Genomic DNA, 19,108 nt, shown 5'->3' on the forward strand with positions numbered 1-19,108 from the left:
CCATTAATACCGTGAGTGGAGCTGTGGCCTGTCAAGATACGGCTGGTCAACAATTCACAAAAGCCGCCCTGCCCTGCCCTGCCCTCGGGGGCCTACGCCATCAGCTCATTTTCAGCCCCTCTCTGATAAGCGGTGGCTCCAATACAAATCGCTGCTTATGATACAAACAATTTTTTTTTGTGGAATGGATTCGTTTCTAAAAAACGCCAACCAACCCCCTACCAACACACAACGCCTTCAATAGACACACACACACACACACACACACACACACACACACACACACACACACACACACACACACACACACACACACACACACACACACACACACACACACACACACACACACACAATTCTTCACATGCACACACAGAGCGAAAGAAAGAAAAAAAAAATACCACAAAGCTCTCCAGTGGTGTGAAGTGATTAGTGCAAGGCCTTGGTCACTATCTCTTTAAAGGACCCCATAAATTCGCCATCATTACAGAATCTGGCAGTCAGGCGGGCGGGCAGGCTAGCGGGCGGGCAGGCGGGCGGCTGGCTGGCTGCTGCCCTGGTCCTCTTTATCTCTCTGTGATTCAGTCCGTCAGGAAAGGGGAGAGGGGGAGAGAGAGGAGCAGGGGTGGGGTGGGGTGGGGTGGAGAGGGGTGGGGTGGAGAGGGGTGCATGTAGATCTGGCCTGGCTAGATTGTCATACTTAACAAACATTAATGATTCATTTCCTCTGCTGAGTCAAATAGGAGCGGGCTAAAGGGATGTCTCGATTCATCTTATCAAACCTTCTCCCCGGCAAATTAGCATTTTCCATATTCTCAATCGCTTTCTCTCTCTCTCTCTCTCTCTCCGGCATATTCTCTCTCTCTCTCTCTCTCTCTCTCTCTCTCTCTCTCTCTCTCTTACTCTCTCTCTCTCGGCTTTCGGGGCATTACAAAAAATGTGGCATCTCTCCCATTTCCCTTTCTCTGATCGACGGGAAATTATTGCCGAGATATTCCCTACTGCTGCCCATTTGCTGTGGATTTCCGATTACCTGCAAATGGCACACAAAAGAAGAGGGAGGATAATTAACTTCGCCGTGCTGTGTTTATGGCACTGGCATTTTTTCTCTCCCTTTTTTCGAAGAGCGGGTGTTTTTTTATCTCTCTTGCAGAAGCCACTTTGATTCAAATGATTCCATTTCAATTCGAGCCCTGGCCTCGGTCACATGGTGGGTCAGTCAGCTTTGGCATTAACTGACCGACTCTGGTTGGTTTTTCATTCAATGGACTCCTATTCAGAGGTGATAAACTCGACCGCGGCCCTCGCACCCTACCTGCATCATAATGGGAGCATTTAGATAAATCGATGAATAAAAACCAGAGGCCGGGCTCCTGTGTGTGTGTGTCGAAGTACAGTCCGTCATATAAAAAAAAAAACGATGAGGGGATAAAATGACTGTTGATCAGCCGACACACTGCTTCGGCTTCTGCTTTCGTGCTCACCGCTAAGAATAACAAAATACTCATGAATATACATTCAAGGAGTTCTTTGAGAGGACAACGCATTCCAGTACTTTCTTTTTCAACCTCCCCTCTCCTCTCGCCATGGCTACGGTATTCCACACCACCTGGAACGAGATCCCCCACATTGTTTGAACTCTTAGCACTACTGAAGGCCTGTTTACTGAGGACTAACTGCCACACGTTTCAGCTCCCTACACAATAACAACACCAAGTCCAAAGGCAACAAAACACGAAACGTAGAAAGAAATGAAAGCAAGGTGAAATTTCACAATTTCTGTAAAAAATAAATAAACTTCACAGGGCCTCAGTATATAAAAATGGCAGAGCTGGTGCAATTACAGCTCTCTGTGTGACAACGGGACATAAATCAGGACATGGGTGTTGTGTTGCTATGCCGTTCACAAGCAAGCAAAAGCACCATAAAAAAACATGAAATTGACCACCACGAAAGTTGTTTGAGAGGGCCTTCTTTAATCGTCAAGGAGACGCCAAGGTCGTTTTAGTAGTCATAGAGCCGGTTCTTTTTTCCCATTTCTTTTTTCTGTTATATTTTGGGAAATCCATGCCAAACATGCAGGAATCTCATCAAGCATTCAACAATCCCATCCCAACAGACCGCACAACCACCCACCTCACACACACACCACTCCTCCCGTCTCACCTCTCGTTTCCTGTTTCATGTTTATTCACACAATTGCAACGCTTCCTGAAGCCAGCGGCCAAGGACTTCATTTCACACCCGCTTGTATGTTGTTTCAACACCATTACATGTGAAGCCACCGAGGACAGCTCCCCGCCTTCCTCAATCATTTCATGGTACATGAGTGTGCCATGTCTCTGCTGGAGCTGAAAGACTCTCCAAATAGTTTAAGGGCAGCCACTCAGGGGAGCCTCATTATTACTACTGTACCACTGGTGTTTCAGTCGCCACCTACACAGACCACAGTCACACCACAAAACAAAGGGGGGTTGGGGGGGACGAAGATAGATAGAATTCCTTCTCCTAATCATGCATTTCTTTGACAGTACAAAGGCATGAACAGAAGTCGTCTTACTGGCCACTCACTGTCACGTCTTTTTTTGTGTTTGACGTTTGACGGTCTCATGTCATTTCTCTCTAAGATGTCCGCCAGGCAAGCCCTGGTGGCTCAATAGGAAACATGTCTGTTATTGCCACAGGTAAATGACAGTGGGTGGTGACCATTACAGATCGATTTGTGGATTATGGTGACTTCTGATGGCGAAAAAGGATTGATTCATTTATTGTTATTCATTTTTTTCATCTCTAATGTACTGCATTTGTTTTGCTATTTTATTGCTTCCTTATTTGTATTTACGGTATTTTATTTATTTAGCTAAAGCAGAAATGGTGGAACAATGTACAAGCAAAGCCAACCCTGAGGCAGAGGTTTGTGGACAGGTGTGCACAGCAAGCAACAAAACATGTTGTATGTCTTCAATGTACCACAAGTAGCTTTAGTAACGTTTTTCCCCAGTTGCATCCCCGACTAGAGAGGGGATACAGAGGGAAGAAAAGAAAGAAAGCAGTAGGAATCACACAGAAAAGCTCAAGCACACACAAAACACTCAGAAGAGAGGAAGTGCTGTTTGTCCAGTGGCCACAGGGCTTGAAGAGGAGGGCAAACAGGAGCACGAGGGGAGCCTCTTTTGAAGGATATAGCTTGAGGGGCCGACAAGAAGGTTAGCGCCCCATAGCTTCAAGGTGCAACAGTTATCGCCGAGGAAGAAGCCTCCATGCTTCGTCTGGCAAGGGCAAGGCGAATGGAATGGGATGGAGCAAAAGGGGGGGACTTTGGTGGCATTCAACTCTGGTGACCTTTGTGCCTTTAAGCCGCTTTCCTACTCCACCGCACTCTGATCAAAGTTAATAAGCGCTCCGTATGTTAATGGAAATGGGCGCTCCTCCTTTTGTGTTGCGACAGCTTTTTAATACCTATTATGGGCTGAAACTTTTAATGGAGGTTTTAGGTTTTCTCTCCCACACCACACCACACCACACCATCCCATCCTCAACAGCCAACCCACCACCCATCGATCACCCCCTCCCACCCCACCCCACTTGACAAGCCCATTTTCAAAGAGTGACTACGCAAGATACAAGACGAGAGGGGGTGGGGGGGTGGTGGGCTAAAGCTAATGCTAAAGACCAGCAATGGCACTCACACAGGGGCGAATGCTTGCCCACAAGTCCTCTGCTTTTACACACGCAGGACCTTATTCTTTCCACCACCACGACCACCACCCGTCCACCCATCCACCCATCCAGCCAGCACAACACACCCCAGCACACTACTGCACAGCAGGGGTAGATAAAGGGGGCCTGGGGATGAGTGGCTGCCTCTAAAGCCTGACGTCTGACTCCGCACTGGGCTAATTACACCGTGCCACACATCACATTTGAGAGGGTTTACTTAATGCAACGTCCGGGCCCCTCTTTCTCTCTTACGCACACAAGCACTGACAGACATGCACACACACACACACATTCACATGCACGCAAGCATGCATCCGCACGCAAGCACGCACGCACACTCCTTCCTTCTCTTTCTTTCTCTCTCCTTGTCCCTCTTTTCCTCTTCCTATATAGCAGAGGAATAACATGGCGTAAACCTCCTTTAATGCCTGGGCTGCAGGATTGTGTGGTTGTTAATTCGCCCGCACTTCTGCATTAAGTGGGGTAAATTTAAGCCACTCAAGACGTTCAGCTAAATTAGTTTTAAAGAGATCTAATTGAGGCAGGGATCAAGAGAGGGGGGCTTGGGGGTTGGGGGTTTGGGGGACTACACCTGATGATTGTGCAGAAACTTTTCATGGCTAGAGACAGGGGAAGCTCGGCCAAAGAACCACTGTGATGTGGCCATGAGACTTAGAGCCGCACAGAATTAGCACAGATAGGAAGACATTTTTTTCCCCCCTTTTTAAATCTGAAGAAAAACAGCTTTTACGTTTAGTCGTAATAAGAAGGAGATGACTTTAAGTATCTGGGAAATTAAACATTGGAACTTTCATTGGACAATCGCTGCTCTCAGTTTGTGCAGAGGCATCAGAAATACAAGAGAAGATTTCCTAAGGCCGGCTGCTGTCAGACAAGACAATGGAAATATCAGTAGAAGGGATTTGAGAAAACTTTCTAACTACTTTTTAAACAGCAAATGCTACGTGCTATGGCTTGTGCTTAAACACAGCTTGTCTGAGCAAGTTAATTGGCCTCCATTGTACCTCCAAACTCCTCAGTTGGAATATACATCATATGTAGAGTCTTTTAGTGTGGTGATTTTTAAAAAAACACATGTATGACAGAAGTATAATTAATCTACTGAAGCAAGTAGTAAAGGGAATCTTAAACTTTGCACTTCATCTGCTGAAAAAACACTAATCAACATTTTTAGACGTGTAGGCCACCATGGCCGTGAATGGCAAAATGGTCAGATGAAATACATTTGCTTTACATAATTGTTCATTTTTATGGGATTGGGGCGGTCTATTGTTGTCCTTACTATACAGTCCGTACAGCACCAGTACCAGTGCACTACAGTGTTGAACGTTCTACATACTGTATTACATGCCATATTTTTCATGTCAACTTAAGCTGGTCAGACCTTTGCTGCCTCCTGAAATATGACACCATGTAAAAAATACAGTAACAACTTGCCTATTCATTTAGCTTCATGCTATGAAATTGTTAGAAGAGGCAAGAGTGGTTTCATCAGAAGTCAATTGTTAAATAAAGAAAATAGGCTTTAAATGTCAAACAAGTCTGTTATTGTTCCACGGGCATGGACAAATTTAAAGAATAATGCCCCTTGATTATAACACTTGTATTCTCAATTCCTGACTTTAAGAGTATGACGCAAATAATGAATTTGTTAACCAAAAACAGTCTATGAACAAAAACAAACAAGCAAAAAACAATCTAAGAACATTTTGTAACATTTCCACATGGGGAAAAAACACAGGGCTTTGAAAAAAAGGGGTATGGCATCGCAATTATCCAATTATGAGTGGAGTTTCATCAATATTCATGTTCGGAAGCAGCTTGCCTTTCATGTCCTTTCTTAGGGAACAAAAGGGAAAATGACTATTACAATGCACAGCCAGTGTAGCACATGAAATTATGCCTTTCAAGGTGTCTCTGGGAGAACCAGCTCCCTCAAGGCACAATTCCATACATTTGCAAGCAGCAGACACAAGCTGTCTTTATCAAAACACACTGCTGTACATTCACAAGCATGCACACACACGCACACGCGCACACGCACGCACACTCACACTCACACACTCACACTCACACTCACACTCACACACACACCCACACACACACACACACACACACACACACACACACACACTCACACTCACACACACACACACACACACACACACACACACACACACACACACACACACACACACACACACACAGTCTTCATCAGAGATACCTTCTCACTCTTGTAGAAGACTGGTTTGTTCTGCTAGCAAAAAAAACACAACCCCCCCCTCTCTCTCTCTCAATCTCTCTCTCTCTCTCTCTCTCTCTCTCTCTCTCTCTCTCTCTCTCTCTCTCTCTCTCTCTCTCTCTCTCTCTCTCTCTCTCTCTCTCTCTCTCTCTCTCCCCCCCCTGTCATGGGGCAAAGCTTATGGTACCACCTGGCTGGACTTAGCGTGTCAGGTAATGCGGTTGCCATCTCCCAGATCAAACTCCTGCTCTTAGATACATTGTGGGAATCAGATATCAAAGAGAATTCTGCAGTAACCTGGGCAGAGGAGGTGCAGAGGTGCAGTGCAGGAGGAATTTCAACACCATCTCCTGCTGCTGCCAAGCCTACTACTTGATGTCTGTGGTTCAAACAAGCACACATAAAGCTCATCAATAACCGCTTTGGGCAAACAGATGGCTTGCTCTGTGAAATCATTAACACAATTGAAAGCGAATTGTTCATTTAGGAGAGAAAAAAATAAAACCGTTGATGGATTTTGCCAGTGTGTGAACAAGTGATTTTTATCGCTTACCTGAACACTTGATGATGCTTGCTGTAGAGAGAAACGGTGGACAAATCAAGTGGTGTGGAAGTCGATGGCTGGCACCTACCTGCCGTGCTGTCTAGTGCACGTGAACAACTGGAGCAAGGGTTTCTCAGCTGAGAGAGGTGTCTAAGGTGAGGAGGTTTGGGGATTAGGGGAGGAATATGGTGATGGGTATAGGGTAGCAGCCATGTGGGGTAAGGATACTATTGTTGCTATAGACTATTTGTGCTACCAGGTTGTGAGAACAGAAGCAATACAATGTGGGTAGACAAGAAGATATTCTGAAGATATTCTGGTAGGGGACAGAGACTAACTTTGTTGCATTACCCATTGTGCTGTCTTGTGAGAGAGAATAGAATGATTTGGGTGAATAAGAAAAAGCGTATAAAACTATTCGTGTTGAACTGCATACCATGTCCTCTGTGCAATGGTTAGGAGGGGAGCACAGAGTGTGAGGAAGAGGTAGGCTCTACTTTTGTTGCTGGACTTACCTTATGCGTATCTGTGCATTGGTTTGGTTGTAAGATGGGATGGTGAAGGAGATGTTTAGGAAGACTATCTATTTTGTGCTACCTACCAGAGCAGTAGTACTTGGGTACTTGACTCAAGACCTTTGTCTGACTTGTCTTGGACTTGCTAATAAAAGGACTTGGACGTATCCCGGTCTTGTCAAAAAAAGACTTGAGGACTGGCTTGACTTGGTCTCGACTAGTCCTGACTCCTGGACTTGTCTCGGACACTGTGTAGGTGGTCTTGACTAACAGCCATGCTACGTACTGTCCTACCTGAGCCAGGGTGTAAGTGGGTGCATGGGTAAGGGGTGAGAATGAGAACAATGATGAAGACCAGGACGAGGAAGATAGTGATGAGAGCTAGCAACAGGAGGAAGTCTCTGTCTACAACTACCTTTGTTGCAGAAGTAGTCCATGCCCTCGCAGCTGAGGTTCTCAGCCTCAAAGTCTGCGTTGAAGCCCTCCTCCGTGGAGAACTCCTCTTTGGCGGCCTGCTCTCGCTCGCTCTCCTCCGAGACGCACTCCTCCTCCTCCTCCTCCAGGCCATCGTCCAGAGGACCTGGGAAAGAAAACAGACGGACATAGCATCGTCTTACAAACAAATGGCATTAAGAAGATAGGGAGTGCAGACGAGAAGAAAATGACATCAACCAAAACTGAGGAGGCGAAGGTACATATTTGACACGATTTCAGTTTTTTTTTTCATTGCAATCTTGTATTTCTTGTTTGAATTAATTTTTCTGTTTGATTCTGTATTTTGAAATCAATATATTTTTCTATTCCTAAAGTCTTCTTTCAACTTGATGGCACAAAAGAAACACCATAAAGATAGAGGTAGAAAGACAGAGCATAGAACACTCTGAATTAAGAGTGATAGACAGACAATCAGACAGGCACACAGATCTTAGAACACTACAACAAATGAATGGCATATATGTAAGAAATTCAGACAAACAGACAAAAACGAATGCCATTACTACAAGAATACACAGTAGATATAGACATTGTGGCAAACACACAAATTATACATAGTACAAAATAGTAGTACATAGTACATATGAAGAGTTCAGATGCAAAACCCCCTTACTCCATTTCTGAAGACCTGCACTTCTATATTTTTAGAGAACCCCGTTGTTGGTTTGGTTTGCATTCATGTACTTGATAATACATATAAATAGTTATATTACATAAATAAAATAAAAAATATACAATTTTGATAGCTTTGTATTAAATAAAAATGAATTAAGATTATTTTCTGGAAAGGCACTTAGGGTGTTTTGCATATGAACTCTTCATATACAGTAGGATACATTAAGGAAACAATTATTTTAACGTTGAGTAAGGAATTTCTGGAGGTTCATCTAGAATTTTACTGGAACACTCTACACTCTACACTGTAGACTACAGCTCCCATAGACGTCTGTGTTAAAAATCTCGCAAAGACATTATGACATCATAATGAGAACTCAAAATTTGGGCAAAATTCGAATCACATATTTGTGATGGTACTCCTCAAAGGGTTAATAGTACTGAAACCTTCTCTACAGAGAAAGAAGTAGGCTACAGTAAATGTACACTGTAGTGCAACAATGTGACAAAGTGTTACCAGAGCTGCAGAGAGATGATGAGTAGAAAAGGACAAAAAAAACCCTGCAATACACAATTGCGTGAGTGACTTTGAGAGCCCTTTGAATGCAGCGTTTGCTGTTGACCTTTGAAGCGCCTATGATTTAACCAGCCCACCCTGCAGCCAGCTGAGCACATTACTATAGGTTACATCCACAGGACACGGGGAAAATGCTCATGAAACTTAAATGCCATCAATGTCCTTTGAGTCGCGGGGAATAATAAAGAGAAAAGCGTGTGCTTGATAGCCGACTGTAAATGTTAGGACACAGTGTGGTGGCGGACAGGACCGCTGACAGCTTTGGCCAGGCCCAGGTCAGTGTCATCCGAAAGGGCCCCCCACCCAATACATGCAATGTAATGAGGACCGAATTCTGGGGCCCCTCTCTCCCTGGGCCTGGGAGAACTGACCTGTTTATCCCCTCCTGTCAGCTCCCCTAGTGGGGAGAGGAGAGGAGTGGTGTGCATCTGAATTCAGTGAGAGATTACTCTACAGTGGCGTGTGTGAGGGTGGAGCATGTTTCCTTAGAGCAGTGTTTCTCAAACCACTTTGTCCCCCCCAAAATATTCAGGGACCACCTGTCAAATTAATTGACAGTTAAGGGGTGCTTATTTGACACTGCTCATTTCGATGCAGATCACTCACTTTTTATTCACATTACAAGCCTGTCTTTATTGTGGTGAAAATAAGACTCAAGCTATGTTTGGCTTTGTAATTACGCTAAAATAAAGCCTTCTGCTAGCTTGTCTTGGAAATGTAGAATACCCCTCGCGGACCACCTGAGCTCTGTCGCGGACCACACTTTGAGAATCACTGCCGTAGAGGAGTGGGGAGTGAGAAGTGAGAAAGTCTGGTCCTGGGCCTGGACCCACCGTACTGCACTGTGCAGACCCGACTCACAGTTCACAGAGCAGTGACTCAGCAGACACGGCACAGTATAGCCAGAGAGAGTAGAGAGAGAGAGGTTCCATTGGCCCATTGTTTCCTGGTTCTATTACTGCAAGGGGGAGTGGGGGTAAATACCCCTTTAGGCAGGCCTAGGCAGACCTAAGGACTGTTCTATTCAATGCTAGGAGCATTATGACACGTCCCTTTAGGCAGACCGGAACCTGGTCACGTTAGGTGCCCATAGCAACCTATTATGTTGTCATATCTCTATATACTTAAAGAATCTCTGGTATAGCTCTAGCCCACTAATCAAGAGAAGAAGTGAGCTTTCACAAGTGATCTCTACACAGTACATGCTTTGTCGTACATTACATTTGTCTGTTTGGGGCTCTCTGGCTGGCTCTTGCACACACACACACAGACATACACAGACGTACGGATGCACGTACAGATGCACGCACGCACGCAGACACACACGCACGCGCGCACACACACACACACACACACACACGCACGCACGCACGCACGCACGCACGCACGCACGCACGCACGCACGCACACACACATACACACACACACACAAACACACACACACAGTCCACAAACCTGTAGTTGTTTTTGGAGTTCCAACCTGATACCTTATTTTACAAAGAGTGAGACAAAGGTGAAAATACAGCCGCCAAGGTCTGCCTAGGTAGTACACTCAGAGCCCTCTAGAATAACAGAATTCTGCTTATTCTTTTGAATTATTTTTTTCTATCTATTGTAAAACAGCTCTTGGGGATCTACCCTGCTCTACCTTGATAGAGAGAGGAGGTTAAAAAAAAATCGTCTTTGTGAGTAGGATTTCTGTTCGTACGCCCAAAGCCACCTGACTCAAAGCCAAGGTGCATTCCTCTGTGTGCCTGTATCAGCAGCTAAACAAGTCCGCTCTGTATGTGTGTGTGTGTGTGTGTGTGTGTGTGTGTGTGTGTGTGTGTGTGTGTGTGTGTGTGTGTGTGTGTGTGTGTGTGTGTGTGTGTGTGTGTGTGTGTGTGTGTGTGTGTGTGTGTGTGCTAGTGCATGTGCGTGTGCGTGTGCGTGCGCACGCGTGTGTCTACATGTGTGTGTGTCTGTGTGTGTCTGTATGTGTGTGTGTGTTTGGAGGGGGGCAGAGGAGAAAAGTTCCTCTTTGACTGCCTTATGACTTCTCGCACCCACGCCGGAACAGGGAGGTGGAGAGAGAAAATACTTTTATTAATTTGTTCGCCTTATCACAGGGTACAATGTTGATTTTCCATTTACATTCCATGCCTCCAGGTAATACACCAGAGCAATCTTAAAGGAGACATTTTTTTTCCGTGTGATTAATTTTTTCCCCCTCTGCGCCAATATTATTATTTTTTTTATAAATCTAAATGATTTCCCAGTTTTGCTTATAGCTGTACATCTCTCGTGCTCAGTCGATTTGCATATTGCCACTTTTTTTTGCTTCAATCAAGGGCATTGATGGAATTACTTGTACCTTGAATTGTATTACTCCAGGAGAGAGAGAGAGAGAGAGAGAGAGAGAGAGAGAGAGAGAGAGAGAGAGAGAGAGAGAGAGAGAGAGAGAGAGAGAGAGAGAGTGAGAGAGAAATCATCTTGGCTATTTTGGCTATTTGGCTACAAACACAAATCTCTTACCAAAAGCATCGTACCATAAAATGTAAAAAAAAAATGCTTGGTTTTGAAATGGAAAGAAATGGGCTACAAAATGGATGCCACTTTTGTTTGAAAGCAAGGTGCATCAGATACGGCAGACACAGTAGCAGTCAGAAATACCCACAGCCAAACCTGTTGTCTGCGCTTCCTGATGCACCAAGCATGTGAATGCCTTTGTTCTCCTCTTTTCAACCCGCGTCCCTCTCCATCGTCACACATGAACACATGTATGAGACCGGCGGTGTTTAAGTAGGCAGAAGATTGCCCATATTTTACCGTTATCGTCCCTCCCCCCACCTGAACTGCAACGTAGATGTACGGCCCTTGAGGGCAAAATTAAGCACATATATATGTAAATATGATCTTTCTTTTATAAGAAAAAAGACAGAAAAAGGTCAGGCATGCCCGTGCTGCTGTTCTTATTTCGACCACGTACAGGGACTCATAAAAGCGTGCGCCCCCCTCCCCCAAATCAAGGCCAGCAGCAGCAGCAGCAGCAGCACTCTTTTCATTGAGCTTGCACATTTTTACCTCTTTGTAGTGCGGGCCACAGCCACTGGCGCACCGAACATGAAAAGAATTAGCACACACAGGCTTCTGATAGGCCAGGCAGGAAGGGTCACGATTGACACTTTAAATTAGGATACAGGTTTTTTTTCCCCCCTTTCGCAGCCGTGATACTATCAGTCTCTTTCTGCCTGATCTCCTCACGGGAGGCTGTGGTGTGAAGTATCTGAATATTCAGAGCCAGATCCAGGGGAGAGATAGCAGGCGCAGTAGCAAATTGTATCTAGTGAAGCTACAAAGGCACTTGGATTTACTGACACCGAGCCTGCAGTGCCTGTACCATTCTCCCTCTATTTCGGAGTCGATGCTACAAATAGGTGATAGCCTTGGTCGAGATGTAGAGATTTATCAGTCAGATTCTTCTGCACAACAGTCAGACAGCAGCAGCTGAACTGAAATGTATTTTTCGACAGCTTGTTCAGCTTGTTCTGCTACAATTTGTTTGAAATAAATCCATGCTCGACTCTGAAAATATTGTTAACTTTCTTTCAATCATACAGTCGATCAAAACACAAAGTATATGATCTCCTATGTTATATTTCAAAACTCAGGAGAGCATGGCGTTTGTTTGCCCACAATGGCTTCCTTGCTAAACCTGCATCGACTGACAAACTTCGAAGCCCTGCAACATGTTTAGCTTATTATACAGTATTCATTGCATGGAGAGAGAGAGACCTGAAATAATTTCACAGACAGCAAACGATAAGAATAATGACTTTCTAAACGACCAGCACCACACTCTCTCGCCTCATTTTCTGATAGTGGCCTTCCTCCGCTATATTTAGTTGTGTACTGTTTAAAACCTCGTCACATTCAGGGGTCCAAGAACACCAGTTCCTTTCCGGAGGAGCTGAAAAGGTTGGGGCCTTGGGGTGGGGGAAGGGCAGGGTGCGAGGTCTGAGTCTAGAGAAGTTCACTCAGTTGCGGTTTGCCAAGTTGCCAAGACTTTTCAAATTACATCTTGTTGGGAGTTCGCAAAGGACCAAACACAAAAGTCTTCAGGTGTATGAAGTACTGTACATATTTTAGAGTAGAGAGTAGACTGTCATTTATTGATCCCAGGGGAAAATTAAGGTGTCAAGTAGCATACACACATACATAAATAGAAAAAACATTGCCCACGAGACATTACACACATACTTACACATAAATTAACCTAGCTAACTGTTACATATATTTAGGTTGCTTGTCAACATGATGTTCAGGATGAACCTGCAAATAAGGTAAAACAAACATACTTGGAAAGCTAATCACCAAACCTCGTCTAGCACTTAAAGGTACACTGTGCAGGAAATGGTCAAAAAAGTACTGCAACTATGCTGCTCACTGAAACTGGGCTGCCTATTGCCAAATTTGATATTTACATGAAAGTTTACTAAGTAATAAACACATATTTTCTAGTATGGTCCAAGTAGAGTCATTTTTGCAGCTAAAAATGGCTATTTTTGGATTCAAAATGGCGGACCATGGAGAAGATCCCCCTTTTCATGTATGAAAAGTGCAATTTTTCCAGATATAATGAATACTTAGAATTTGATGCTGGTGGTAAGTATTCATGAAAAAGGTAACATTAGTGAATGGGCAGCATGAATTCTGGAAATAAACAACTAAAAATCTCACACAGTGACCCTTTAAGTTTTAGGTTTTAACCGTGGAATGAAGTTTCAAATCGGCTTGCTGTCAGCTTCCAAACATCGACACCACCCATGGTTGTACTTGAAGGGACCATTGAGTCACAACTCAATGCTCAAAATCTAGATTCATCTCTTGTCAAACCCATGCCAACCTGGCATGACTAATCGTAACAAGTTGGTAAAATACAACTACGAAAAAAGGAACAAGAAACAAGTGAGAAACTGATTGGATGGGAGACAGCGGAAACAACTGAGCAGCAGTGTGGTCCGCTGTGCCTGCATGTTGCGCCCTTGTGGGCAAAACGTGTTCAGGGATTCTGATGGGCGATAGTCTGCATTATCGCCTGCCCCCACAGTGGGATGCGGGATCACAGACTGCGCCTTCTCTGAGGGTCCCTAATTACAAATGAGGTAATTGAATTGCACAGAACAAAGCAGCAGATCTCTAGAAATGCAAAAAAAGTCTCGTGACTTTTTTTTACGTGCCCATCTACACCAGTTATTTGTCGTGTTTTGGGGTGTTGTGTTGTTTTATACTTCCCAAGCCCAGCATTTTTAACAAAGGGACCAGGTTTGGCAGGAGACAAAAGTGGCCAGTGCACCTGAGAGGGCCGTAGCGTGCATAATACGGTGGGATGCCTATGGGGATGCTGCTGTCCTAACCTTGCCAACGCCCCGGCCTATAAACACGCATGCTGCATTGTGCCAGTGCAGATACCAGGGTGGCTTTACTCTTTCCAGACACATGTGGCGATGGGCACAACACACAGACACACACAGATAGAGACACAGACACACACAGACACACAGACACAGACACAGACACAGACACACACACACACACACACACACACACACACACACACACACACACACACACACACACACACACACACACACACACACACACACACACAAGCAAGGAAACGGTCACAACAAAAACGGAGACTAAGAGAAGGAAAAGAAAATCCACATACTTGCTTAGTTAAGACTAAAGAAGCCTACAGTAGTACAAACAGAACCAACAAACTGGGAAAAATGTGTCCTTTACGATGACTGTGACTGTGAGTGAATGGATGGTGAAAAAGAGGGTCACATGGTCACATCGCTTCTCTCCTTTCATTCTCTCTTTTCCCTCATTGGACTTCATGATGAAACAGCAGCCATGGCAGCAACAACAGCAACAGAGGCAGACGGATGGAGAAGGACGGAGCAGAGAGGGATGCGGAAGGATGGATGAGAGAATATGGAGGAGGATGGAGAAAAGAGGGATGAGGGAGGATGGAGGAGAGAGAGATGTAGCAGACGGATGGAGGAGAGGAATGGAGCAGGAGGACGGAGGAGAGGGGAGTGGAGGGAAGCGACCGTGGGTGTGTTGCAATATGTGACCTTGCCTCCTCCACTTGCCTCCTCCACTTGCTTCTCTCCTCGTACCAGGAAGTAATATGTCATGATGACATCACTGACAACAGCATTATATTTCAATATCTTGCAAAAGCTCAATTTTAGAGTCTTTTTCTCATTTGCAATTGGGATGGTGAATGAAAAACAGTCCCTCAAAAGTTGTTGTGGCTAGGCTGACAGCAGGGAAACTTTACGTTTTCTCCACGGAGGAGGAGGGGCCAGGAGGCGGGACGAGGAGACAAGCGCAAGTGGAGGAGGCAAGGTCGCATATTGCAAGGCACTCCGTGTGCCCCAATATGTTCCTGTGATGCACACACATTGGTTCTAATGACCTCGGGGACCGGGAGGGCTTCTGACAGCTTATGAGCTGGTCCAGTGAGTGTATATATGTACTATATATATACATTACAGAGGCCTCAAGCCCTGTAATTTAATCCTTCATCGCCGTAATAGAACAGATAGAATTTTACACAATTCTTATTGGCTTAATGTGTTACGGGGACCCTTGGCGGCATGATTCATTGCAGAATTCAGTCTTTAATATGGTTCATGGGGAGGAAGAAAGGAAAAAAGTAATAGAGGGAAAGAGCAAGGGGAGAGAGAGAGAGAGAGAGAGAGAGAGAGAGAGAGAGAGAGAGAGAAAGAAAGAGAAAGAGAAAGAGACCATTTTTAAGGCCATACACACCCTGTGATCAAATCTGAAATGAATGCTTCGACGCTAGTCAAGAGTAAATTGCCATCTGTGGTGTCTTCCATCGTGGCTCAGACTGTGTGTGTGTGTGTGTGTGTGTGTGTGTGTGTGTGTGTGTGTGTGTGTGTGTGTGTGTGTGTGTGTGTGTGTGTGTGTGTGTGTGTGTGTGTGTGTGTGTGTGTGTGTGTGTGTGTGTGTGTGTGTGTGTCTTACAAACGTATGTTTGTGTTTGTGAGGTGGGGTGGAACTGCATCAGGCTCTGAGATTGATGTGTTCTCGGAGCCCGCCTGCCTGTGACCGGGAATAAGCAGTGCTATTGTTTAACTTGATTTTCCGGTTGCTAAGCAATGTAATTCTGGTGATTAGAAATGGCTGCGTTCCTAAAGTTGGGCACTTACAATCAACAGTCAACAAACTGTTACGGGAACTCTGCAACCGAGACCCGCACACTAAATTGCCACAGAGACAGAGAGAAAAAAGGAATTGTGTGTGTGTGTGCGTGTGCGTGTGTGTATGTGTGTGTGTGTGTGTGTGTGTGTGTGTGTGTGTGTGTGTGTGTGTGTGTGTGTGTGTGTGTGTGTGTGTGCGTGTGTGTGTGTGTGTGTGTGTGTGCGTGTGCGTGTGTGTATGTGTGTGTGTGTGTGTGTGTGTGTGATCAACAGTAATCTGAGGATGTCAGGACACACCCCTTTGGAACGCATCGGCTCGTTTCCAGGTCTGATGACTCAGGAGCCCTGTTGCCATGCCTACCGATGACATCGTCATCTACATGACCTTGACAATCACAAATGTATACAAGTGACAGAAGGTCAGAAGGTGGAGGCTTTTTATAAAACAGTAAATATATAACATGCACAAGGACATTGTTGCTAATTCATGTTGAAGTATCTCGAGTTTACATCTTCATAGAATGTGACATAGGAATTCTAACACTACAAAGAGGGTAGAGCAGCTGCAATATTTTCTTCACAGCAAACTATTGCTATGTACAAATCAAACAAACCATTTTTTTTACGTTTTCCAGTACTAAATGTCACTTCATGGTGGCCTAATTTAGGCCCAATGTGGGAAAAAACGACCACTTTACAGTCTAATTAGGTCACTTCTGCTGAATTCGTTTCAGTAAGAATTGAATGTTCCATGATTTGGTGACTAAATGAAAAAAAAAACATTGTACGCAGGAGCCAAACTCATCAAACGTGGCTGGCCTGGAATACCTTGTGCCATGCGTGTGAACTTCGGCATGGACAGACAGTCACACAGAGGGTGCACAACAAGAAAGAAAAAGTAGAAGAAGAAGGTGAAGAAGAAGAACACAAATAAAGTTGAGTTTCGGCAGTTAAAGCTTTTTTGGCCCTTACCTAATTTTTCCTTTCTTTGTTTTTTGTTTTTGTTTTGTTTTTTGGTGTGTGCCCCTCCTCCCCCCAATTCCCAACCCCAATGCTACATTCATGAGGATATTAAAGGGAAATCGCCCGCGCCTATTTTCTTTATCCAGCAAGTTGGAATTGGAATGGCATGAGAAACAAACTGGCATTCTGACTGGGACCCATTAAAATGCTGGAGGCCCCTCTAAAGCGTGCCTTTGGGCGACGACAGATGCCAGTGGGCTCTGTGTGTGTGTGTGTGTGTGTGTGTGTGTGTGTGTGTGTGTGTGTGTGTGTGTGTGTGTGTGTGTGTGTGTGTGTGTGTGTGTGTGTGTGTGTGTGTGTGTGTGTGTGTGTGTGTGTGTGTGTGTATATGTGTGCGCTCGTGTGTGTTTCTATGTGCGTGCGTATTAGTGAATGTGTGTGTGCGTTATTTGCGTGTGTGTGTGTGTGTGCGTTATTGGTGTGTGTGCGTTATTTGTGTGTGTGTGTGTGTGTGTGTGTGTGTGTGTGTGTGTGTGTGTGTGTGTGTGTGTGTGTGTGTGTGTGTGTGTGTGTGTGTGTGTGTGTTGTTGTTGTTGTTGTTGTTGGGCAGGCAGGGCCGTGGCTCGCTTTGCTCTGCGCACACAGAGGTACACCCAACTGGCAGGTTGGCCAGCCCCCATTACAGGCCCCCGGGTCGGCCTCCAAATGTTAGACACCAATAAAAGAGAGACATGTCGTCTGAAGCTCAGGTGCGAACTCTTTATTAGCTTTCCCCCCTCTCATTTGTGTGTGTCCCAGTTTTCTCTCTCTCCTTCTTTCGATCTCTCTTGCTCCATCAATCCCTCTGTCCGTTTTTTTCCTCTCTTTTATCTATGCTGCTTTGTGTGTGTGTGTGTCTGTGTGTGTGTGTGTGTGTGTGTGTGTGTGTGTGTGTGTGTGTGTGTGTGTGTGTGTGTGTGTGTGTGTGTGTGTGTGTGTGTGTGTGTGTGTGTGTGTGTGTGTGAGAGAGAGAGAGAGAGAGAGAGAGAGAGAGAGAGTGTGTGTGTGTGAGAGAGAGAGTGTGTGTGAGAGAGAGAGAGAGAGAGAGAGAGAGAGAGACAGACGGACAGAGAGCGCGCATGCGTACATGCATGTGTGTGTGCATGTGTGTGTGTGGGTGTGCGTGTGTGTGTATTGTGTGTGTGTGTTGTGTAGTGAGTGTGTGTGTGTGTGCAGCGGGTGCTGTTCCCAACATCCTGAATCATGTCCAAAGCGGGCCGAAACAGAATCGCTGAATTAAAACAGACAGACTGAATGACCAAATGTCCGCCGGTGTTTCGCCAACTTGGTTCTGTGCGACTGCCTAACGAGCATTTTTCTTTTGTGCTTTTTCTCATTTGGACTCATTCATTTCAGCCTCTCATTCTTTGAGACTAGTGTATGGAGCACAAACTACAAAAAAAACAAGAAAACTAGAACTGTGTATGATATTGATGAAGTACAGTCATGCTTGGCTTTCAATCTTGGCCTGAGTGAGATGGTAAAAACATAATATTTTTTCCTGTCTTGGATGATTTGGTTTTTTTTTAAAATTATGATTAAAGCTGAGTGAGTGGAATTTCAAAACTTCAAATTAAAATCCCAACTGTTTATTACAGTGATTAGGTACCGCTGTGCACTTGACTTTTTTGTGGCACTTCTGATATTTTTATTGCTGATGATCTTACTTCCACTGGTGAATGTAGCACAGGCATCAAGCACGAGGCATATTCACAACCCGCTAAGTATTATGTTAACAAAACTCAAAAAAGTATACCTTCTCAAACCAACTCAAACTGATTTAGTGGCTTGCCAAACCTCCGCCAAGTGTGACTTACTGACTGCTGTACTGTTTCTTCCCTTTCCAAGCCTATTCACAGCTCCAATAAGCTTTCACTCAAGTAAATATCATTTCAAAGACAAACGAGAAGAGCCTTTGGAGAAAACGATTAGTTTATCAAGAAGTGAAGATAAGACAATATTTTGCCCCCATCAGGAAAAGGGAAAAAACTCCATGAAATGGATCCATCTGAGATGCCAATTTCATTTCGACGACTGAAAAGGAAAGAGGGCAAGTTTCTTTAGCAATACATTTCTCATTAATTCAATTCTAATTTGCCTCTGGTTCCTATTTCCACTATTGATAGTTCAACTTCTTAATACGCCCAGATAAAAATAAAA

At 44.7% G+C, this 19,108-nt stretch overlaps 1 protein-coding gene across 1 annotated transcript in view; it reads right to left on the reverse strand.

The window, feature by feature from the left end:
• The window catches only part of zfpm2a (zinc finger protein, FOG family member 2a), a 225,809-nt gene that overhangs the window by 158,302 nt on the left and 48,399 nt on the right, over positions 1-19,108 (reverse strand). The window contains exon 2 of the mRNA XM_063198952.1: positions 7,458-7,622. Within this exon, the coding sequence (XP_063055022.1) occupies positions 7,458-7,622 (165 nt within the window). The remainder of the gene's footprint in view (positions 1-7,457; positions 7,623-19,108) is intronic.

This window comes from Engraulis encrasicolus, chromosome 5 (assembly GCF_034702125.1).
Source record: "Engraulis encrasicolus isolate BLACKSEA-1 chromosome 5, IST_EnEncr_1.0, whole genome shotgun sequence".
NCBI classification, from domain to species: Eukaryota; Metazoa; Chordata; class Actinopteri; order Clupeiformes; family Engraulidae; genus Engraulis; species Engraulis encrasicolus.